This window comes from Gopherus evgoodei, chromosome 2, assembly GCF_007399415.2.
Source record: "Gopherus evgoodei ecotype Sinaloan lineage chromosome 2, rGopEvg1_v1.p, whole genome shotgun sequence".
NCBI lineage: Eukaryota > Metazoa > Chordata > Testudines > Testudinidae > Gopherus > Gopherus evgoodei.
Window position 1 is genome coordinate 180,640,970 of NC_044323.1, and position 24,434 is coordinate 180,665,403.

At 45.0% G+C, this 24,434-nt stretch overlaps 1 protein-coding gene and 1 long non-coding RNA gene across 8 annotated transcripts in view; both read left to right on the top strand.

Moving 5' to 3' along the window:
• Nucleotides 1-1,006: 1,006 nt before the first annotated feature.
• LOC115646518 lies at nucleotides 1,007-12,234 on the top strand. The gene is made up of 3 exons (XR_003999049.1): nucleotides 1,007-1,017; nucleotides 3,720-3,721; nucleotides 12,128-12,234. It is a non-coding gene; the product is annotated as an uncharacterized LOC115646518 (long non-coding RNA).
• A 7,257-nt stretch (nucleotides 12,235-19,491) lies between these two features.
• PHACTR1 (phosphatase and actin regulator 1) overlaps nucleotides 19,492-24,434 on the top strand; it is a 483,984-nt gene continuing 479,041 nt past the window's right edge. For 3 of the 7 annotated variants that reach the window (XR_003999047.1, XR_003999046.1, XM_030552418.1), the window contains exons 1-2: nucleotides 19,492-19,822; nucleotides 21,909-22,035. Coding sequence is in view for 5 of the 7 variants with exons in the window: in XM_030552418.1 (XP_030408278.1) it covers nucleotides 21,972-22,035 (64 nt within the window). In the remaining 2 variants the exon portion in view is untranslated. Of the gene's footprint in view, nucleotides 19,823-20,613; nucleotides 20,695-21,908; nucleotides 22,036-24,434 lie in introns of those variants that run through there. The other 4 variants (XM_030552420.1, XM_030552421.1, XM_030552416.1 and 1 more) reach the window with 3 other exon arrangements.

The following is a 24,434-nucleotide window of genomic DNA, read 5'->3' on the forward strand; positions in this document are numbered from 1 at the left end:
AGCACCAAGGACCAGTTGTTCTGGTGGAAGTTTATGTAGCACCGAAGATACTGATCCAGAATGTGGTTAGTTCTCTCTGCTTGACTGTTTGTCTGGGGGCAATAGGCAGAGGAGACACAGAAGCAGATGCTCAAAATCTGGTGAGCTTCTTGCCAGAAGTGGGGGAGAAATTGCTCACCACTGTTGGAGGTGATGCACTCCAGGAGGCCATGGAAGCGGATGACTTGATCCACGCAGAGCCAGGCAGTTTCCTGGCAGGAGAGTGGGTCAATGCAGGCGATGTGAGTGATCTACACCTGTCAGAAAGGTTTCAAATCCATGGGACTTGGGTAGTTCTACAACAAGATCTAGTGCAATGACTGTCCAGGGGCTAGGTGGAGTCTCGATGGGTTGCAGAACTCCAAGGGTTTAGTGTGCGGTATATGTTGGAGCAAGCACATACATTGCCAGAGGTCACATAGGCCTGCACTGTGTAGCCAGAAGAGATGAGAGTAGGCCTTGATTTTTAAAGCAGCCAAAATATTCTGCCAGAAGAATGGAGTGATGACACATGAGTAGGGCCGTACTCATTGGTGGTCCCAGGAGAACGTATATATGCCCTTTCACATAGGTTGCCCTAGCTCGGACATCATGGGGTTCCCTCCTTGTGGCTTCCTGCTGATCAGAAGGGATCTTATGGGCCAAGACTGATAGTATGAGGGTGAGCAAGTCTTCTTGAGGAGCTGCACCCATAGACTCATAGACTTTAAGGCCAGAAGGGACCATCATGATCATCTAGGCCACACTGCAGGACACAGAATCTCACCCACTCACTTCTATAATAAACCCACAGGCCCTGGCTGAGTTGCTGATGTCCTCAAATCATGATTTAAAGGTTTAAAGTAACAGAGAATCTATCATTTACTCTAGTTTAAACCTGCAAGTGACTCATGCTCCACGTTGCAGGGAAAGGCAAACCCCCACCAAGATTTCTGCTAATCAGATGCAGGGGGAAATTCCTTCCCAAGCCAAAGTATGGTGATCTGTTGGACCTTGAGCATGTCAGCAAGATCTAACAACCAGGAACCTCAGAGGGAAACTCAGAGCCCTCCCCATCTAGTGTCCCATCTCCGGCTGTTGGGGATATTTGCTACTAGGAGTCATAGGTGGGCCACCAGCCATTGTAGGCAATCTCATCATACTTCCCCTCCATACACTTATTAAGCTTATTCTTGAAGCCAGTTAGGTTTTTTGGGGGGCCCACTACTCCCCTTGCAAGGCTTTTCCAGAACTTCACTCCTCTGATGGTTAGAAATCTTTTCTTTGCCCAGAAAGTTATGAGGCTTGAGGCTCCAGGAGGCTTTAGGGTCCTTTAAATCAGTGTAATAGTCTCACTTCTAGGACAGAGCATCAACCCTGCTATTTTTGATTCCTCGATGATATGAGGTTACAAAATCAAAGCGGAAAAAGGGTATGTAATCCTTGGTTAAAGGCCTTGGCTTTATGCAAATATTCTAGGTCTTATGATTGATGTACACCAGGCCTCTTCTGGATAGTACTGTCATTACTTTAGTTTGAAGGTGGTCTTAATTGCCAGGAGTTCTGTCTCCAAAATTCATAAGGTGTGAGTTTCCTAGAGTAAAAGGTGCATGGATGTAACAACTTTTGAAGGACTGTGCCTTTGGGATAGCACTGCTCCAGTCACCAAGTGGAAAGCCTTTTGGTGATGAAGGCTTGCCTGGTATCTAGGTGGACCAAAATGGGAGTGGTGATAAATGCGAGTTTTAATTGCTTGAAGACCTGCTGAGCCTCAGGAGACTATAGGAATCTGGTGTTTTTGTGAAGAAGGGCAGTGAGAGGAGTGGTCCACTTCCAAAACCCCAGAATGAACCACTGATAGAAGTTTGACAACTCCAGGAAATGTAGCGCATGAATGTTCCGTAGCATTGCCCACTTGAGGACTGCCTTTACCTTGCATGGATCCATTTCAGTACCCGCAGGGGATAGAATGATCCCCAGGAATTCTATGGTGAACTAATCAAAGGTGCATTTTACTAGTTTAGCATAGAGGTCATGTCAGCATAGCCTCTTCAGGATGGAACAGACATACATGGTGTGGTGTTTGGCATTGTCCAAAAAAAAGTGTCATCCAGGTAAACTACCACGTTGGTCCAGAATGTCCCAGAAAACTTTATTAATAAACGTTGATGTTATGGGTGTTTTTTTCAAACCAAAAGGCATCACAAGATAATCAAAGTTGCTGTGATAAAGGCTGTTTTCATTTGTCCCCAGCTCTCACACATACTAGGTTGTATGCCCCCGCCATAGATCTGAGCAGCAACCATGCAGTCCGTTAGCTCAGGGATTAGTAGTAGTTGCCATATATCGGTTTCTAATAGCGACCTGATTCACCGCCTGATAGTTCACACATAGTTGGAGGCTGTGTCATAAACAGATAGCTAAGGGTTAATGTTCTTTTACCTGTAAAGGGTTAACACAGGGAACCAAACACCTGACCAGAGGACCAATCAGGAAACAAGACTTTTTCAAATCTGGGTGGAGGGAAGTTTTGGGTGTGAGTTCTTTGTTCTTTGTCTTGTGTCTGTGCCCTCTCGGCTCTGAGAGTGATTTTTCTATCTCCAGGCTTTCTAATCTTCTGTTTCCAAGTTGTAAGTACAAGGATAGTAAGACAATAGGTTTATATTTTTTTTTGTATTTACACCTGGGTAGTTTCTGGAATGTGTTAAATTGTATTCTTTTTGGATAAGGCTGTTTATTCATTTTTTTTCCTTTAAGCAATTGACCCTGTATATTGTCACCTTAATACAGAGACTATATTTTATGTCCTTTTTCATTCTTTTTACATAAAGCTTTCTTTTTAAGACCCGTTGGAGTTTTTCTTTAGTGGGGACTCCAGGGAATTGAGTCTGCAGCTCACCAGGGAATTGGTGGGAGGAAGAAGTCAGGGGGAAAATCTCTTTGTGTTAGATTTACTAAGCCTGACTTTGCATACCCTCTGGGTGAGGGGGAAGAGAGATAAGCTCTCTCGGTACTTTTGTTTCCAGGACTTGAAACAGGGAGGGTAGAATCCCTTTGTTTAGATTCACGGAGCTTGCTTCCGTATATCTCTCCAGGAACCCAAGGAGGGAACACCTGGAGGGGAGGAGGGGGAAGTGAAATGGTTTATTCCCCTTTGTTGTGAGAATCAAGGAATCTGAGTCTTGGGGTTCCCCAGGGAAGGTTTTGGGGAGACCACAGTGAGCTAGGCACTGTATAATTCCTGGCTGGTGGCAGCAATTACCAGGTCCAAGCTGGTAACTAAGCTTGGAGGTTTTCATGCTAACACCCATATTTTGGACGCTAAGGTCCAGATCTAGGAAGAAATGTTATGACATGGTGTGCAGCGTTGTGGGAAAGATAGAATCCAGAAGCCAGTAGGAATATTATATTTTTCTTTTCTCTGCTAGGGGCTTTTAAGCAGAGAGGGTTTGGTTTTAAAAGGAACCAGAGAGAAATTTTTTTTCTGCTCTCTCCTGGCAGTAGCTTGCATATTAAGCAAGGAACCATTAAGGAACTATTAAGGATCTTTTGTTATACTATAGCACTGTGATTGAGAGTTAAGTACCCAGCATAACACACATGCAAATAAAGTGGTTTTTCTGGTTTCCTTTACATTTAAAAGATTAGCTAGAAAAAAAAGGCACTGTTGCTAGGCAAACCCCAGGAGACAACAGAGCCAGCAGTTCAGACAATAAACACCGGAGGGCACCCCAACACAAGAAAACAAGAGCCATGACTTCCAAGGAAAAAAGGGAGGCAGAAGAACAAATCAAAGAACCAGACCACAGGCGACAACTGGAAAAAAGAGAAAAAGAGGTGGAGCTGAAAGAAAAGGAAGAAAACATCAAACTGGCAGCCTACACAAGAGAACAAGCAGCCAAAGAGGCAGCCCACAAAAGAAAAGAAGAAGAAGAGATGGCCCACAGAAGGAAACAAGGAGAAGAAGAGGTGGCCCACAGAAGGAAACAAGAAGAAGAAGAGGCAGCCTACAGAAGACAGATAGAACTCCAGAGGGAGACCCACCGACAGGCCATGGAATTAGAAAAGGCTAAGCAACAAAACACAGCCAATTCTAACAACCTTGCGCCAATGATTGTTCCACAGCACAGGAAATTTCCCACCTACAAGACAGGTGATGACACCGAGGCCTTCTTAGAAAATTTTGAAAGAGCCTGTCTTGGGTACAGCAACTCTGAAGACCAGTACATGGTAGAACTGAGGCCACAGCTCAGTGGACTTTTAGCAGAAGTGGCAGCTGAAATGCCTCAGGAGAAAATGAACGACTATAAACTTTTTCAAACCAAGGCCAGATACAGGATGGGGATAAGCCCGGATCATGCCCGTCGGCGTTTCAGAACCCAAAAGTGGAAACCAGAGGTGTCATTTCCCAAACACGCCTACTCCGTTGGGAAAAATTATGAGGCCTGGATATCAGGAAACAATGTTAAATCCTTAGACGAACTGCACCTCCTCATACAAATGGAGCAGTTCTTGGATGGTGTTCCTGAGGACATAACACGGTACATACAAGATGGAAAACCCAAAAATCTCACCGAGGCCGGGGAGATTGGAGCCAGATGGATGGAAGTGGCAGAAAGCAAGAAAGCTACTGTCAAGGGGAACGAATACCCCAGAGGGCACACCAACAATAAACCCTACAACCGAGGGCAGCCAAAGACGCCACCTACAACCCAAGGAAAGCCATAGACACCCTATTCTTCCACATCACCAGTCTCCAGTAACTCACCTCGACCCAGTGACCAGTCAGCTAGAAGATGCTTTAAGTGTAATGAACTGGGACATATAAAGGCCAATTGCCCAAAGAACACCAACCGAGTGCAGTTCATTACACCACCATCACACCAAAGATCCCCAGGCCCAGATGCCTCTCAAATACCTTTGGAGCGAAGGGAAATTTTGAGAGTGGGCGGAAAGAAGGTTACTGCGTGGACAGACATGGGGGCACAAGTGTCAGCTATCCACCAATCCTTCGTAGGCCCCAAATTCATCAACCCAAAGGCCCAAGTGACAATTTACCCCTTCATGTCACAAGCTGTAGACTTGCCTACAGCTGAACTGCCTGTCCAGTACAAAGGCTGGTCAGGAATGTGGACTTTTGCAGTCTATGACAATTATTCCATTCCCATGCTACTGGGGGAAGACTTGGCCAACCAGGTGAAGCGGGCCAAGAGAGTGGGAATGGTTACACGTAGCCAAACCAGGCAAGCTTCCAGACCCATTCCTGTTCCTGAGCCATCCACAGGGGCCCCATCTGTGTTACCAGATACCCAGACAGAGGTAGTGGACCCGGATTCCATGCCAACCACTGAAACAGCCACAGCATCTCCAGTCCCAGGCCCGGAACTGGAACAGCAACCAGCACCAGCAATTGCAACCACATCTTCAAACTCAACGCCAGAGGGCGCCAGCGAGCCAGAACTGGCAGAAGCAGCAGACAATCATACCCAATGGGCTCAGCCAGAGCCTGAAATAACCCCTGGTGCACCAGTGGAGAGCGGTTCACCAGCAACGGAAACAACCCCATCACCTACATCGCTTCCAGAGGGACCAAGCCCAAGTCTCCAGTCTAAGGAAGAACTGGTGACTCCAGTCTCAAGGGAACAGTTCCAGACTGAGCAGGAAGCAGATGATGGCCTTCAGAAAGCTTGGGCGGCGGCACAGAGCACCCCACAGCTCTTCTCACTGATCCCGGTTTGTTATAAACCAAGGACTTTTATACAAGGAGATTCTTTCTGGTGGACACTGGGAAGAATGGCAGCCGCAAAAACAGTTGGTGGTTCCAACTAAGTACCGGGGGAAGCTCTTAAGCTTAGCCCATGATCATCCCAGTGGCCATGCTGGGGTGAACAGAACCAAAGACAGATTGGGGAAGTCCTTCCACTGGGAGGGGATGGGCAAGGATGTTGCCAAGTATGTCCGGTCTTGTGAGGTGTGCCAAAGGGTGGGAAAGCCCCAAGACCAGGTCAAGGCCCCTCTCCAGCCACTCCCTATAATTGAGGTCCCATTTCAGTGAGTAGCTGTGGATATTCTGGGTCCTTTCCCAAAAAAGACGCCCAGAGGAAAGCAGTACGTACTGACTTTCATGGACTTTGCTACCCGATGGCCGGAAGCAGTAGCTCTAGGCAACACCAGGGCTAACGCTGTGTGTCAGGCCCTAACAGACATTTTTGCCAGGGTAGGTTGGCCCTCTGACATCGTTACAGATTCAGGATCTAATTTCCTGGTAGGGACCATGCAAAAACTGTGGGAAACTCATGGGGTGAACCACTTGGTTGCCACCCCATACCACCATCAAACCAATGGCCTGGTGGAAAGGTTTAATGGAACTTTGGGGGCCGTGATACGTAAATTCATCAACGAACACTCCAATAATTGGGACCTAGTGTTGCAGCAGTTACTGTTTGCCTACAGGGCTGTACCACATCCCAGTTTAGGGTTTTCACCATTTGAACTTGTGTATGGCCATGAGGTTAAGGGGCCATTACAGTTGGTGAAGCAGCAATGGGAGGGGTTTACGCCTTCCCCAGGAACTAACATTCTGGACTTTGTAAGCAACCTGCAAAACACCCTCCGACACTCTTTAGCCCTTGCTAAAGAGAACCTAAAGGATGCTCAGGAAGAGCAAAAGGCCTGGTATGACAAACATACCAGAGAACGTTCCTTCAAGGTAGGAGACCAGGTTATGGTCTTGAAGGTGCAACAGGCCCATAAGATGGAAGCATCATGGGAAGGGCCATTCACGGTCCAAGAGCGCCTGGGAGCTCATAGCATTTCCAAATTCCTCTCTAAAACCCAGAGTGTACCATGTTAATTCTCTCAAGCCTTTCTATTCCAGAGACTTACAGGTTTGTCAGTTTACAGTCCAGGGAGATAATGCTGAGTGGCCTGAAGGTGTCTACTATGACGGGAAAAAAGACGGTGGCGTGGAAGAGGTGAACCTCTCCACAACCCTGGAACGTCTGCAGCGGCAACAAATCAAGGAGCTGTACACTAGCTTCGCCCCATTGTTCTCAGCCACCCCAGGACGGACTGAACGGGCATACCACTCCATTGACACAGGTAATGCTCACCCAATTAGAACCCCACCCTACCGGGTGCCTCCTCACGCCCAAGGTGCTATAGAACGGGAGATCCAGAACATGCTACAGATGGGTATAATCCGCTCATATACCAGTGCATGGGCATCTCCAGTGGTTCTGGTACCCAAACCAGACAGGGAAATACGCTTTTGCGTGGACTACCGTAAGCTAAATGCGGTAACTCGTCCGGACAACTATCCAATGCCACGCACCGATGAGCTATTGGAGAAGTTGGGACGTGCCCAGTTCATCTCTACAATAGACTTACCAAGGGGTACTGGCAAGTACCGCTAGATGAACCTGCCAAGGAAAGATCAGCATTCGTCACCCATGTGGGGGTTTATGAATTTAATGTCCTTCCTTTCGGGCTGCGAAATGCACCCGCCACCTTCCAGAGGCTGGTAGATGGTCTACTAACAGGACTGGGAGAATATGCAATTGCCTACCTCGATGATGTGGCCATTTTTTCAGACTCCTGGCCCAAACACCTACTACACCTGGAAAAGGTCTTTGAGGGCATCAGGCAGGCCGGACTAACTGTTAAGGCCAAAAAGTGTCAAATAGGCCAAAACAGAGTGACTTACCTGGGACACCAGGTGGGTCGAGGAACCATAACCCCCCTACAGGCTAAGGTGGATGCTATCCAAAAATGGCCTGTCCCAAAGTCAAAGAAACAGGTTCAATCCTTCTTAGGCTTGGCCGAGTATTACAGGCGATTTGTACCACACTACAGCCAAATCGCTGCCCCATTGACCGACCTGACCAAAAAGACCCAGCCAACTTCAATTAAGTGGACTAATGAGTGTCAGAAGGCCTATACCCAACTTAAGGCGATGCTCATGTCTGACCCGGTGCTAAGGGCCCCGGACTTTGACAAGCCATTCCTTGTAACCACGGATGCATCTGAGCGTGGTATAGGAGCAGTTCTCATGCAGGAAGCAACAGATCACAACTTCCATCCTGTCATGTTTCTCAGCAAGAAACTGTCTGAGAGGGAAAATCACTGGTCAGTCAGTGAAAAGGAATGCTACGCCATTGTGTACGCCCTGGAAAAGCTATGCCCATATGTTTGGGGACGGCGGTTCCAGCTACAAACTGACCATGCTGCGCTAAAGTGGCTTCCAACTGCCAAGAGGAACAACAAGAAACTTCTTCATTGGAGTTTAGCTCTCCAAGATTTTGATTTTGAAATTCAGCACATTTCAGGAGCTTCTAACAAAGTAGCTGATGCTCTCTCCCATGAGAGTTTCCCAGAATCCAGTAGTTAAAAAGTGTTCTTAAAATGTAAAAGTCTGTTAGTTATATACTTAGTGGTATATGTAAAGGTGCATGTATTGTATTAATCTGTTTATTTTAAAGTTCTAGAAGGAAATCGCCGCCAGTGAGGTTCCCCACTGGCTGCAATTGGGGGGGGGGGCGTGTCATAAACAGATAGCTAAGGGTTAATGTTCTTTTACCTGTAAAGGGTTAACACAGGGAACCAAACACCTGACCAGAGGACCAATCAGGAAACAAGACTTTTTCAAATCTGGGTGGAGGGAAGTTTTGGGTGTGAGTTCTTTGTTCTTTGTCTTGTGTCTGTGCCCTCTCGGCTCTGAGAGTGATTTTTCTATTTCCAGGCTTTCTAATCTTCTGTTTCCAAGTTGTAAGTACAAGGATAGTAAGACAATAGGTTTATATATTTTTTTTGTATTTACATCTGGGTAGTTGCTGGAATGTGTTAAATTGTATTCTTTTTGGATAAGGCTGTTTATTCATTTTTTTTCCTTTAAGCAATTGACCCTATTTATTGTCACCTTAATACAGAGACTATATTTTATGTCCTTTTTCATTCTTTTTATATAAAGCTTTCTTTTTAAGACCCGTTGGAGTTTTTCTTTAGTGGGGACTCCAGGGAATTGAGTCTGCAGCTCACCAGGGAATTGGTGGGAGGAAGAAGTCAGGGGGAAAATCTCTTTGTGTTAGATTTACTAAGCCTGATTTTGCATACCCTCTAGGTGAGGGGGAAGAGAGATTAGCTCTCTCGGTACTTGTGTTTCCAGGACTTGAAACAGGGAGGGTAGAATCCCTTTGTTTAGATTCACGGAGCTTGCTTCTGTATATCTCTCCAGGAACCCAGGGAGGGAACACCTGGAGGGGAGGAGGGGGAAGGGAAATGGTTTATTCCCCTTTGTTGTGAGACTCAAGGAATCTGAGTCTTGGGGTCCCCCAGGGAAGGTTTTGGGGAGACCACAGTGAGCTAGGCACTGTATAATTCCTGGCTGGTGGCAGCAATTACCAGGTCCAAGCTGGTAACTAAGCTTGGAGGTTTTCATGCTAACACCCATATTTTGGATGCTAAGGTCCAGATCTGGGAAGAAATGTTATGACAAGCTGCCATCTTTTTTTTTTTTTTTTTAACAAAGAGGACTGGCATCCCAGTAGGTAAGATGGATTTGTGAATAAACACTTTAGCTAAGTTCTCCTGAAGATACGTGTGTGGAGTGGCTAGTTTGTGTTTGGATGTGGCCTGAAAGAATGTTTGCCCCAGGTTGTAGCTCAACTGGGTAATCATAGTCCCTGTTAGGGGTGTGGGGGTGGCAAGTTGTCAGTGGATGGCACTGACTAGTTTCCATCAAAGAGAGACTCTTTGATCATCTCTACTAGGTCTGGAATGGACTTGAGCTGCAGGAGAATCTACAGGGCCTGGGCACCAATAAAGTTGTCTGCTGTACCTGAGTCAATTGAGGGCCTGCTGTGGAGGGAGATGTTGAGGGTGGCTGGGATTCATAACTCAACTGGCACTTGTGAGTGCTGGTTGACGGGAACTGACGTGTGTTCCAGTCAGGGCATCAGTTTGGGGTTCAGGGGAACACTGTCAGAACACCCAGGTTATCCCCCTTCACCAAGCTGGTCTGACTTGTTTTCCAGGTTCCTTCAAGATGGGTTCCTTTTGGGGAACCTGGAGATAACATGGCCTAGCTCACCACAATAGTAACACAGATTAAGTTATCACTGGCACTCTAACTCATGAAAGGTGAGTTGCCAGCAGGCCAGGTCTAACTTTCATCAGCTCAGTTGGTGGAGTGGAATGAAATAGCAGGGGCACAGTTGTGATGTCCCTCTTCTTTTATTCCATTGCTCACATATATCATATGTCAATCCAGATAACAAGATCTATGAAGGTGTCCATAACCTTTGGTCTCATCTTGGGCCAGTTCATCCTTGACCTCATCTCACAAACTCCATCAAAACTGAAATAACTGGGCCGCCTCATTCAGTTCCATGTCCAAAACAAGACAGCAGAAGTGAGCTGCAAAAAAAGTTGGAGGAGTTGGAGTTTCTGTTGTTTCTGCAAGGCAGCATCAGTGGAGCAGGGTTGTTGAAGATGGTTGATATCTCCTTTTGGAAGGCATCCCAACAGGGCAGAAGGCCTATTCCAACTCCTCCCCAGTCAGCAAGCAGACTAACAGGCCTACCTTGCCCTGAATGGAAGAGTATGTCTGAGGTTAAAGCAATAACAAGAGATGGCACTGGTTCATGAAGCCTGGGAATTAGGAGCAGTTCGCATCAAAGTCCCTGGGCAGAGGAATAGCAGGTCCCAGCTCAGATGACAGCATGGCTGAATGGGACAGGTACACAATGCTGTCTTCTTGGAGTTGATGGGCTTTCTCCCACAACATCTGATTCTCAACGATCAGCTGTGTGTTCTGTGCCTGCAGTGGTCTGTTGTCTGCCTGGAGGCAGCACACCTGATTATGCAGCACATATGACCTGGGGGTACGGGGAACTCTGCAGAGTCCAGCCTCAGCTGGGCACACTCAGAGGAATAGGTAGTGGTCCAAGATTGCTGTAAGGACTAGGGCATAAGTGGTCATGCCTAATGGTTAGAGTTGGGAATCCACACTGGAGACAGAGTCAGGAGTCAGGCCAAGGGTCAAAGCTTAAGTCAGAGTCAGAGTCTGGGATTAAGCCAAGTGTAGGAGCCAGAGTCAGTAGCCAGGGGTAGGGCAAAGAAGTAGGGATCTGGAGCAAGGCAGGGAAGCAGGAACTGGGGCCAGAAAGGGATCTTGGATAAGGAGGGCAAGGAGCAGGCTGAGAAGCAGGAACCATGAGTCAGGCAAGTAGGCAGGGTCCACAGTGCCAGCCAGTCAAGGATTCACCTAGTTGCTTGGACAGCTTCCTTTGCCTTGTTCTGGCTTAAGTACTGCGTCCAAGCCAATTGCTGGACATCTCCCATAGTCAGGAGCTTTGTAGGCAGAGACATTGGTGGGGGTAGAGCTCCACTAGCCCCCTTCTCCATTGCTTGAAGTGGGCTGCTGGGTGATGGCTGCAGTCTGAGAACTGCCTAGTTTGAGGCCCACAATCCCTCACATGCTGCTGCATTGCTGAAAGCCAGACTATAAGAATCTCTTTATTTTTTTCTAACCAGATTGCAATTTATAGATTATCAAACATAAGTATGTTATAGTACTTATGTCCAGATGCTCAGTCATTTCAAAATTGCTTATCCTGTGTACTACAGGCCACTTGCTAAAACCAGATCTGTCCATGATCTGCTCACATTGTAGCTTGTCATATATGTCATTTGGTCCCTTCTGATGCCATATTTCTACTGTACTTCATTGTTTTCCCTCTGGTGTGAAGATGACGATTGTGATCATTAATAATTCCCTTGGTATATTTACTGATGTCAAATTAAAGGCACCAGTGTATTGTATTATTTCATAAAATGATGTCTCAGTCTCATCTACAGACAAGAAGAGTCTGCAGATGAGACTGAGATCCAGTGACTCTCTCTCAGTAAGGCATGAAGGTGGGGATCTGTGGCTTCATAGATTGTCTCCAGCTCCCCACATTCCCTAGGAAACGTCTGAAGTATCTCTGCTACAGAATGAGCTCCAAGAGGCTTGCAGAAGGGCATAGAGCAGCAGTTCTCAAACTGTGGATCAGGACCCCAGGGCTAGTGTTATATTTACTGGGGTCTGGGGCTGAAGCCAAAGTCAAAGCCTCGCTGCCCAGGGCTGAAGCTGAAGCCGAAGCCCGAGGGCTTCACCCTGGGCAGCATGGGTCAGGCTTTACCTTCAGCCCTGGGCAGCGGGACTCAGGTTACAGTCCCCCTGACCTGGGCTGAAGCACTCAAGATTCTTCTTCAAGTGCTGTCCCTATGGGTGCTCCACTCCAGGTGACAGTGCGTCCCGACACCATTGATCGGAGATCTTGGGTAGCAGTGCCTGGTCGGGATGCACGCACTCAGCTGCTGTCTCGTGGTGTCGTTAGGGTCTGCATGCACCTCCCACACCCCCCTCAGTTCCTTCTCAACTGTCCTCAGTTAAAGACAGGACTCTGGGCAGTGCTGATCTTCTTCCCTGGTCTCTGAAGGAAACAAGTACAAAGACATAGAAATAGTTAGTTAGTAACATCCCAATTATTTCTCTTCCTTTAGAATAGTTACCTAGTTTAAAAAAAAAACCAAAAAAAAACCTTCTTTTTCCTCAAGTTTGTCTCCCGTTGAGACATTCTCCCCTGGCATTCCTCGTGCAATAATGCTAGGATCTTCAGGATTTCAGAAATGTGCTTCCTCTCAAGACTCTATACCACGGTCCAACAGACACTCACGCTGTGTGAAGTGCCTTGGCGAGACACACATCCCTGCTAAGTGTGTCCATTGTACCAGCCTCAAAACCAGGGCTCGTTGTGATAGGGACCTGTGGCTGAAAATGATCCTGATGGAGAAATCCCTACAGGCGTCTGTGGAGATGGGCAAAAGCAAACCCTTTCCCTCAGGCTCCCCAGCCAGGTCTGAACCGTTCGGGAGTGCAGCTTCACCTTCTCATGCAAAGAGGCAGGAAGCCCAACTGTCTCCATCCAGAGACTTTCAAAAGGGTAAAGGGTCTCCTGCGAGATCCTTACCCTCAGTGCTGACAGCACAGAAGGCAAGTGCCTCCGACCGTCCCAGCACCTCAACCATGGCTCCCGCAGAGCGCAAAGGCAGGGACCCGACTTCCCGGCAAGGTCTCCTCGGCACTGGTCCTCTCAGCACCAAAAATAGACCTGGTGCCGACAAGAACATTGGCACTGAGCCTGCATGCCACTCCAGCAGCAGCACCGACCCTCCCTCATGGCACCTACCAATGGCCTGCGGCACCACAGAAAGCAAAACAGAAGTCAGTGCACACTTCTGAGCACAGATCACACTCAGCAGGATCACAGCGCAGGGAGCAGCAGCAGCAATTCTTAAGTCAGGACATCTCAGTGGCCCCTCAGCCTGACTCTCTGCTCCTTGACACACAGTGCTCACTCTTTGAGCAGCCGCTCTCCCCACCTGACCTGGCTACCTTCTCTGACAGTGAGCCTGATATGCAGCAGCAGGTGGAGTTCACCCCACCTGCCTCTCCTCCTCCACCGGAACCTTTTGCACCTCAGGTCACAGCTCACAACCACCAGCTTCAGTTTCCTTACTTTGCTCCCCCGTTGGCAGACCTAACTTTTCTTATCCCATGCCTTAGCCTCAGTGGTACCCTTGGCCAGCTCCTGCTGTCACTTGTCCTCATGCTTTTTCCACCAGACCACAAGCTTCTTCTGTGCCTCTATCTCCATCTCCATCTACTTCTAGAGTGCCTGAACCTCACCCCCCGAAGAGGTGGGGTATGGACCATATCCTGATTAACAGACTCCTAACTCCATCAGCTACAGATGGAGCCCTCGTGCCTCCGCCTCTACAGAATATGGACGACTTTAAACAATTCCAAGAACTTTTCAAGAGGGTGGCACTCAGCCAGGGCATCCCTTTAGAGAAGGTCCAGGAGACACAACACAGACTCCTCAAAATCCTCCAACCCTCTGCGCCCTCAAAGATCATGCTCCCCACAAATGAAGCACTCCTAGAACCAGCTAACACCCTCTGGCAGACCCCAGATAAAGTTACCCTGCGACCCCACCCTAAATTTCTCCCTAAGGTGGTGTCCACCTTCCACCTTAACCCACCAATATACTTACTTGCATTCTATCCCAAACCTCATGAGACTCCACACGAAGCGGCTCTACATACCCTCAACATCAGACAAGCAATCACCTTTTATCTAGACAGAACTAAACCATTTTGTAAATCCCAGTGGCTATTTGTCTCCACTACTGAGAGATCGAAGGGTGTGGCTATCTCTAAGCAACGCCTTTCCAAGTGGATCTTTGACTACATTAGATCCTGTTACCGCATTCAGAATGTCCAACCAGCCAAAGGCATCAGAACTCATTCTACTCAAGCTATGTCAATATCTGTTGCCTTCTTCCATAACATACCTATTCCTGATATCTGTAAGGCGACTACATGGACATCTGAATACCCATTTACCAAACATTGTGCTATCACGCAGGATATCAAGGCAGATACCATAGTAGGCCACACAGTACTGTCTACAGTCATCACTGCCGCAATTCCAAAGTTCCACCAACCATAGTGGGTACTGCTTCACATTTACCTGGAGTGAAGCACCCACATTGACAGCGCTCAAAGAAGAAGAGAAGGTTACTCACTTTGCAGTAACTGAGGTTCTTCAAGATGTGTCCCCCTGTGGGTGCTCCACTCCCCACCCTCCTCCCCTCTACTTTGGAGTACCATTCTGAATTCTCCATAGTAGAGAAGGAACTGAGGGAGATTCAGGACACACGCACTCAAGCAGACTCTAATGAGACTGCGAGACAGCAGTTGAGCACATGCGTCGTAACCAGGCACCGCTACCGAAGATCTCCGATCAACAGCGCCGGGACGCACCATCACTCGGAGTGGAGCACCCACAGGGACACACATCTCGAAGAACCTCAGTTACTGAAAGGTTAGTAACCTTCTCTTCGGCTTTGGCTCCCCTCCTGGCTTTGACCCCCACCCTCAGTCTGAGCAGCAGGGTTTGGGCTTCAATCCCTCTTCCTGGGATTATCTAGTAATTTTTGCTGTCAGAAGGCGGTCATGATGCAATGAAGTTTGAGAAACCCCAGCATAGAGCAAGGATTCAGCTGCTGTATGTAGCCCTCTAAGGTTGCTATGTGTTGCTCAAGGGAGTGTCGCCCTTCTCATGGACCCTGCTGTTTCACGCTGGTCAGGTTTAATCACTGCCTAATCAATCTGCGTCCCCCACCACCACAAAACCCCAATATTCATTTGTGGGGGTCAGTTAGCTGAAACTTGTGGAGTTGTCTGTCTCCTCAGGCCCTCTCCTGCATGTTTCCCCTGGGAGAGAATGATCTGACTCTATGATTATGAAGATGAAGAGACCTTTGAATTCAAAATAACTTCTGCCGGCATAAGGACTGCAGGATTTGGTTTATTAGCATAGTGCAAACCATGTGAACTTCCCCAGAATCTCTCCACACTAATGAGTTTATCAGATACACATCTCTTCAGCCTCAGTTCACGAAAATAAAAGTACACTACACTGCCACATATCACTGCAGCCTGGACGGCTCTCAGACACTGCCATAGGACCTCTTGGGTTACTGAGACCTGTCCCTGCTGTCACATGCAACCCTGTCATATAATCCCATTCATTGCCCTACAGTCTCTGTCTCAAGTATTTTAAGATCTTTTGAGACATCATCAGGACTAAACTACAGGGATGAAGTCCTGACCCGATTGAACTGAATGGCAAAACTCCCATTGACTTCAGTGGGGCCAAAATGTCACCTAAGACATTTTTATAGTTGAATGTTTACAGGCCATTGACTTTATGGTTAAGGTTTCAGAAGTATCTACAAATTTTGGAGGCCTCCAATTTTAGCTAACCGTCTTGAAACTCACAGTTGCCTTGAGCAGAGCACCCCGACTGGAATCATCCAAAATTCATGGACACTTTTGAAAACATTGTTAGCAATATTTTATATAATTGTAAAATGCTGTGAGACACTGTTGTTTGAACAGTTCTATGTATTTTATTGCATCCTTTATTTATTGTAAAGTCTCTCTTGTGTTAGGGCAGGGACGGCCAACCTAAGTCTGAGAAGGAGCCAGAATTTAACAATGTACATTGCCAAAGAGCCATAGTAGTACATCAAAAGCCCCGCATCAGTTCCCCCCACCCCTGCTCCCAGCACCTCCAATCCACCAGCAGCCCCACCAATCAGCACCTCCCCCACCCACCCCCACACCTCCTGATCAGCTGTTTCGTGGTGTACAGGAGGCTCAGGGGAGGCAGGTAGAAGGGGGAGAAGCGAGGGCACGGCAGGCTCAGGGGAGGGGGCAGGGCCTGTGACAGAGCCAGGGGTTGAGCAGTGAGCACTCCCTGGCACATTGGAAAGTTGGCACCTGTAGCTCCAGCTCCGGAGTCGGTGCCTACACAAGGAGTCACATATTAACTTCTGAAGAGCCGCATGTGGCTCCAGAGCTACAGGTTGGCCACCCCTGTGTTAGGGGATCAAAAACAGAGAACATATCCCAGTTTTGTTACTAGTTCTTTCTTTTTAGTTCATCTAAGCACAAGGTTAATAATTATAATAAAAAACTATTCTTCACAGCTTAGTGGCTTTAAACTTTTATATTTTTCCTTTATTCTGAATGTATCCCTCAGGAAACAACTCTCTGTAATAATCACCTTGCCTACACTTTCTTCAGTCACACATTACATTCTCTCTCCCACTTTCTTTTGGGTTAATATTAGTGTTTGTCAGCAGCAGATTTTTTTTCAGCCTGTGAGTCATTACAGTCGCAGTTATGCTCACAATAGAGAGTTCAGAGTGGGGAGAGGGGGTAAGCTCTGTTGCCTACATGTATCTGAGTGCTAGAAAACCAAAAGGCTACTCTCGTCATGTAAATGCCAAGTGTTCAATTATTCTCATTTTCTTGCCTTTGGAAAAAAAATCAAATGTGATGTTATTTAAACTTAACATTTAGAAGCCTGGACTCAGATTTTTCCAAGTATACACATTTTTATCAAGTATCTCTCTAACACAGGTTTAAAAAAAGTCTGTCACAAATGAAGTGAGTTTGCTGGTTTCCTCTAGTCCTGGGGATACATTTGTGCACATTACAAAACCGTTGCATTGACTATCATGATTAGAAATCTGTGTTCAGAAAAGGTCCAGTACTTGCATAATAAGTATTTTGCTGGTTGCATTGATAGAGCTGTGGGGATAAGTTTACCTACTGCCTTCCTGCACTCTTATGGCTCTGTCATTTTATCACTGGGGTGCCCTCTGAAACTACCATCCGTGACAACAAACAACTTCAGAGTATTTCCCTCATTAGCACAACAGCTGTGCAGCTCTTTTGTTATGAGTTTCCAGACCACACAAAATCACTGAGTTTTGGGTTCACACACAAACTAGAACCAGTCCTTTTACAGTTAAACATTTTTCTAGGCCTGCAAGCCTGAGCTAGAGATAATTTTTCCCCCTCTTAGTGCAGAGAGGTATATCTCACTAAACTGAGGGTCAGATCTTGGCCCATGCTATAGCTCAGGGTCCTAAAGCTGCCTAACAGGGCAGGTGAGGATTCTCCTAGAATGATAGGTGCCATATAACAATCTAGATAGATGGATGTATTAGCTATAGATAGGTACTATTATCTTCCTTGCTGCTGCCCAACTCCAAATTGGACAGTTCTTTTTCCAGTTGTCACAACTTTTGCATTGCAATTTAAAGTCAACTTGAAAGGTGCTCGATGCCAATGCACTGGTCAACAGACGTGATGATGAGTCAAGTAACTATACTTCTTGTCACTCGATATAGATAAGGACTATCAAGTTAGTGAAAGTCATGAGAAGGAGGAGGAGGAAGACATATTAAAATCTGATGAGGAGGTGTTAATATATTATTCTTAAGCAGGAATGGGGCAGAGTTTGCCACGTTTTCCTTCTCGCTCATGTACATTCAGAGTTGTGCTGCAGATGAGGAATACAGGAATTGTTATACCAGACCTGGCTAGTGATCCAACTAGTACAAGATCTTGTCTCCGACTGTGGCCAGTATCAGATACTTAAAGTGAATGTGTAAGAAACCATGAAATGGAAAATTATGCCATAACCTGCCCTTTGGGGAAGTTAACTTCTAACTGATGGGAGTTAGAAAGTAGCGTATGCCCTGTAGCATCCATAGTGAGTGACAAGAAGTATTGTCACTTGAATCATTATCTCTGTTGACTAGTGCATTGGCATTGAGTTCCTTTCCTGATAGCTTAGTCCCTCAAGGGATTGTAAAGTTCATTTTATTCCCCTCCTGAAAATGTTATGCTATCCAGTGTAACAATGCAGCTTCTCATTACCAAATAAATGTCTAATTCATTTGTGAATCCCAAGTACTGAAAATCAATGATATTTTGTAGCATTTCAGAGGTTACACCTGTTTCCTTGAACAGAATTTCTGTGGATATAGGAAGAGTAGTCTTGATCATGTTTCCTGACCTTCCTCCCACCTTAAAGTGCAGGACGAGGAGGGGTGAAAATGTAGAGTCCATCAGTCACCCCTTTCTCCTCTCACAGATCAGAAGCAACAGGAGGATCTCAAGACTTGCTGGAAGGAGTGGTGTCCTGACTTAGATTCTGGGGACAAAACTAGGTGAAACTCAACAGCATTGGCTAAGTTTCCCTTTCGTTCCCTGGCTTCATTTGAACCAGGGGCGGCTCTCGACATTTCGCCACCCCAAGCACGGCGGCATACTACGGGGGGTGCTCTGCCGGTTGCCGGTCCTGCGGCTCTGGTGGACCTCCCGCAGGCGTGCCTGCGGAGGGTCTGCTGGTCCCGCGGCTCCACTGAAGCCACGGAACCAGAGGACCCTCCGCAGACATGCCTGCAGGAGGTCCATTGGAGCTGCGGGACCAGCGGACCCTCCACAGGCAGGCTGCCAAAGGCGGCCTGCCTGCTGCCCTCCTGGTGACCAGCAGAGCACCCCCAGTGGCATGCCGCCCCAAGCACGCGCTTGGCGTGCTGGGGCCTGGAGCCACCCCTGATTTGAACCCCAGACTTCGTGAAGATTCCCCAAGGGGATTAAACAATATGAACTGGAACCAATCAAAATGTATTTTACAACATCTCTACTAAATATATAAGTCCATTTCAAAAACAGAAATAGCCTAACATTATTGAAAAGACGTACAGTGGAAAAAATACTCAGTTTCCAGTGTATATGGATTTGAATATTGAAATTATTAGGAGATAAAATAGTGCCATTTGAGTTGATATATTTATGCAAGCTTTGACTGAGCAGTTTTGCTACAGTGCACTGCTATTTGGAGGAAAAATCTGAAACTGCATCAGACAACCACTTTATTTTGTTCTAGAAAATAACTAGCAATTATAATTACTCACAATGTTTTCTAGCTCAGAATAAAAGTGGCATTGCACAAAACCATACTGAACATTCATCGCGATTAGAAAATACTCCACACCTTGAAGAGCAGTGAAGCCATAAGAATAATTTTAAATGCAAATTAAATTGAGGGGGTAGCAAAGAGAACAGAGAAAAGACAGTAAAACAAAGCCTTTCAATTTCCTCAAATTAGCAGGCTAATATAATATAAAAAGCAGTTCCACTCAGATCTGTACTAAGACATTTCATTTCATCATAATATAAAACAGCAGATCCATCACCTTTCTCTACTCTGTACTCTTGATTTCGAGGTTGAAGTGACAATTTGAAGCTGTTCGCTCTGACTCACCAACTGGTTACATTGCTTAGTCTTATTTCAAGCCAGTAGGATGGAAAGAGATCAGTAATATTGGTAAGTACCTATCTGCTAACCTGTGCTTTTATATTTATTTTTAATTCTTTTATATAGTGCCTTTGCTCTTTAGCAATGTACATCTATTGGGAAAAGCTTCATCATGTATTTTGCACAAAGCTACATACTATATAGAAATGTGATGATTCCTAGAAACTATTATATGCATATATATCACAGTGAGTTAATACAAAAAATAGGAATATCACAGTGTGAGAGGCTTCTGGATAACTTGTGGCTTTTATGGCATCCTTGGAACATTTAATGCATTTAGTGCCTTTCTGAACTCTGCAAAACAGCCTTACCCAACACACAGCACCAGATAAAAATAGGAGTGATCTCTGAACAGTCTCATTATGACATTATTATTCATCTTACATTTACTGTAAAATACTTCATAGTCTCATTACTCTTGTGGTAAATAGTGAAAGGGGATCCAGGTCAGCAAGAGTAAATTATTAGACAAAACAAAATGCTTCAATTAACCATTACAACACAATTCAGGTTTTCTGAGCTTCTGAAAGGGAAAGTGATCAAGATAAGAGCAAAAACCAAATTAATAAAGGAACTTGATATAGGATTGGGGTTTTTTTTTGCTTTTTTTCCTTGGGAAAGTCTTATCAGGGGTTTATTCCTTCAGTGTTGAGGATGTGGGGGAGTTGATAGTAGTTATCTGTTGCTAAGTAACAACATCTCCTGCCCATTTTTATCAGATAAAGGAAGTCCAGTTGACGTTATGCATTATTAATCAGAGTTCCAATCAAACAATCTAAATTGTTTGCTTACACTGGGGACATTTTAGTAAGATCAAGGAAGCCCTCCCTCAAACTACAGGAGCTTCCACCACTGGCAGGCAGCTCTTGTTATTTGCAGTAAGTATCATTTGTTGTTCAGAATACTCCAATGAAGTGATATATTGAAGAATTTTAGAAGTTTTCTCATTAGTATAGGTTTGTAAATTGAAAATGATTTCACATGTTGTTCCAAACAAATAGATTTATACTTTGGAATTCAAGACATTGCTTGAAGTGAGGATCATTCTTTCACATCACCCTAAAAGAAATGCTCTGAAAGAGGAAGGACTATTGATCTCTTTTTTTTAAAAATGAAGGCTATTGGTGATATTTATATAGCTGCTTATATGTCTATGCATACATGCTGGGAAAGATGCAAAGAAATGCCAGTGTATATATTTTCTGTACTGCTGGACTTTAAATATACAATATATATAATTGCTGTGTGAAGTGAAAGAAAATGCAGGAGGCAACAGGAAGGTAAGGAAAGGTTCATGATAATTGGTATGTCAATGTGTGACACACAAGAAACACCATATGTCAGAGGAGAGGTTAACTCATAGACTACATACCATAAATGGGTTCAGGGGAATACTGCAATGAAAGGGTCAGCCAAGAATCAATGCTAAGAGTGCTTGACATTACACTGACAATACCTGTTATCAAACATGTTAAAAGCTGACGGTGTGAAGTTCTGCTGCTACTTTAAGTCAATGTAAAAAAGGGGGCCAGGGGAAGAGTTGGTTTTCTTGCCTTTTGGTGGAATGGCATACCTGCTGAAGTGCAATCTATTTCTGTCCTGTCTGGTGAAATGTTTGTGTTTTTAACATAAATATTATTATTATTTGTTTTACTGTAGTGCCTAGAGGCCCTAATCAGGTTGGGATCTTGTTGCTCTAGGCATTGTACAGACATAAAGTAAAAGACGGCCCTTGCCCCAAAGTCCTTACAATCTTAGCTTAAGACAGGATGCATCAGGTGGGTAAAACAAGTGTATGTTGTGGCGGGATGGAGGCTGTGGATGAGATATCACTGATAATTCTAGGAATCTTGTTTCTGTTTGGTATTTCTATTTTCCTCATATTTTCTTCAGCTGAGGATATGAAAAATTATTCTTTGAAACTAAAATCTGTGGTTTAAAAATATTCTATGCATGATAGTTTCCTAGATGCACTCTGATATGACAGATTGGGATGTTTTTTAAATACTGCATACAGAATTCTTTACTCCGAAAAAATCTGTGATTTTTATTTATATTTGTATGTTTGATATTTAGTTGGTTTTCCCCCCAGGAATTTGACTGATCACATCGCTTTGAAAAGAAAGGCGTATTGGCAACAAAAAGTTCCTCCAAGATGGACTATTTTTTGGATGTTGAGTCTGCTCACAGACTGATGTTATACAATCAAGGAGCTCAAGGTAAAAAAACTTGAGATAGAAAATCAGAAATATAATTCTTACATACACCTCTACCCCAATATAATGTGACCCAATATAACACGAATTTGGACACAATGTGGTAAAGCAGTGCTCGGGGAGGTAGGGCAGAACTGAGCACTCCAGTGGATCAAAGCAAGTTTCATATAATGCGGTTTCACCTATAACATGGTAAGATTTTTTGGCTCCCAAGGACAGCGTTATATCGAGATAGAGGTGTATATGGGGTCAAATTATGGCCGTTCACTTGTAGATGAACTGTTGAAGGGTAAGAAAGCACAGAGAATCCTTTCCCCCCAAAACAGCGACACAAGAAGCCCAGGAAACAGTAAGTGGGTTGATTTTCTCCCTCTGAGCTTAAGAGTGATTCATTAAAGCAGCTGGCAGCACAGTCAAAACCAAAGGGTAGAATATGTTTGGTGATGAGAGATCTCTCCCTTGGCACAACAGATATTACAGGGAAGGTAGGGCTGAGATTTGTGCTACACCTCTTGTACAGATGCATCAAGTGCAGCTGCTGTGTATGGCTTTCTCTGGTCCCTTGGACTCACGAATAATAGCCCCCTCCACTCACTTCTTAGGTGTGACAAGAGCTTTCCCTCTAAAAGTGCCTCCTTCCTTCCAGTGCTCCAAATGCTATGCGATTAATACTTTGGTGCATAATCTTATTTTTAAGGCTCTAGCTGAGTAGCACAAATTATATAGGAAAACTCCGAAGTGTTCCACTGCACAACTTCCAAACAACATATTTGTACTGGTTCATTAACATCCGTTACAAAATGTGGGCCCAATAGCATAGCGATAGTAGAACAGACACAGGAGTTGGGTAACATTTTTCAAACAGATGTTTTAGTTGAAAAAATTACTTTTTTTTCCAAAAGCAAAAACTTTTTAATTAAAAAACATTTTTTCTTAATTTTCTGCATTTTCTATGATACCTTAAAATTAAAAATTGGGGGTGATTTTAGTTTATACCTTTTTCCCCTTTTTGTCAGTGGCAAAATGGAAAATGGGGGGAGGCAGAAAAAGGAAAAAAGTAAAAGGGGCAGGAAGAGGGAGGAAATAAAACAAATAACTAAAGAGATGTTCCTTTTTGAAATCTAGGGGGAAAAAGAACACTTTGAAATGTTTTGTGAAAAAAATCACCGTTTTCCCACCATCTCTAATTTTTGGGAATCCAATGAGGATACCAAAGAAAGCCATTTACTAGAGAGGGAGGGGGGGAAATGAAGAGGGGAGAAGCTAAAATATCTTCAGGAATAATATTTTAATAGCATAACTTTAAGGCATTATAAAAAATTGTGAGGTTGGTAAATGTAAGGTCCAGATCAGTGGTTCTCAACCTATTTACCATTGTGGGCCGCATATGTTGCTCTCTTTGTGTTATGTGGGCTGCATCCACACACTATATATACCTCCTGTACGGCCCTGATGATGTCACATTGACCCAGATGTGTGCTGATTTGGCTGCAAACGGCTCACAAGCCACAGGTTGAGAACCCATGGTCCAAATAGCTCCATCCAGTTTCAGCCTTATTTTCATGTACTGCACTTTCACTTGAAAAGAAAGTCCAGGTTTTCTGTAACAAACTTTGTTCAGCTGCTAATCAAATGTATAGTTATCAGGGTTCCCCACTCACTCTGAACGCTGGGATACAGACATGGGGACCCGCATGAAAGACCACCTACACTTATATTCTACCAACTTAGGTTAAAGCTTCCCCAAGGCACAAATTCCTTTCCTTGTCCTTGAACGGTATTGCTGCCACCACCAAGTGACTTACATAAAAATTCAGGGATGGGTCACTTGGAATCCCTATTTCCCCAAAATATCCCCCCAAGCCACTTCACCCCCTTTCCTGGGGAGGCTTGAGAATAATATACCAACTAATTGCCTTAGCAATGTGAGCGCACACCAGACCCTTTGTCTTCAGGACACTGAAATCAATTAGGTTCTTAAAAGAAGAACTTTATTATAAAGAAAAAAGTAAAATAATCACACCTTGAAAATAGGAAGGTAACTTTACAGGGTAATAAAAAGATTTAAAACACAAGAGGATTCCCCTCTGGGCTCAGCTTCACAGTTACAAAAAAGGAATAAAGCTACCTCTGTAGCATAGGAAAAATTCACAAGCAAAAACAAAAGATAACCTAATGCATTTCCTTGCCCTACTTACAATTTCCATTGTTTTAGATGGATTATTCCTGATATATTTTCAGGAGATGTTATATCTGCTTGGCTTCTTCCTCCACCTGGAGAGAGAACAAACAAAGAGAACAACAAACAAATCCTCCCTTCCCCCAGATTTGAAAGTATCTTCTTTCCTCATTGGTCCTTCTGCTCAGGTGCCAACTAGGTTATTTGAACTGCTTAACCCCTT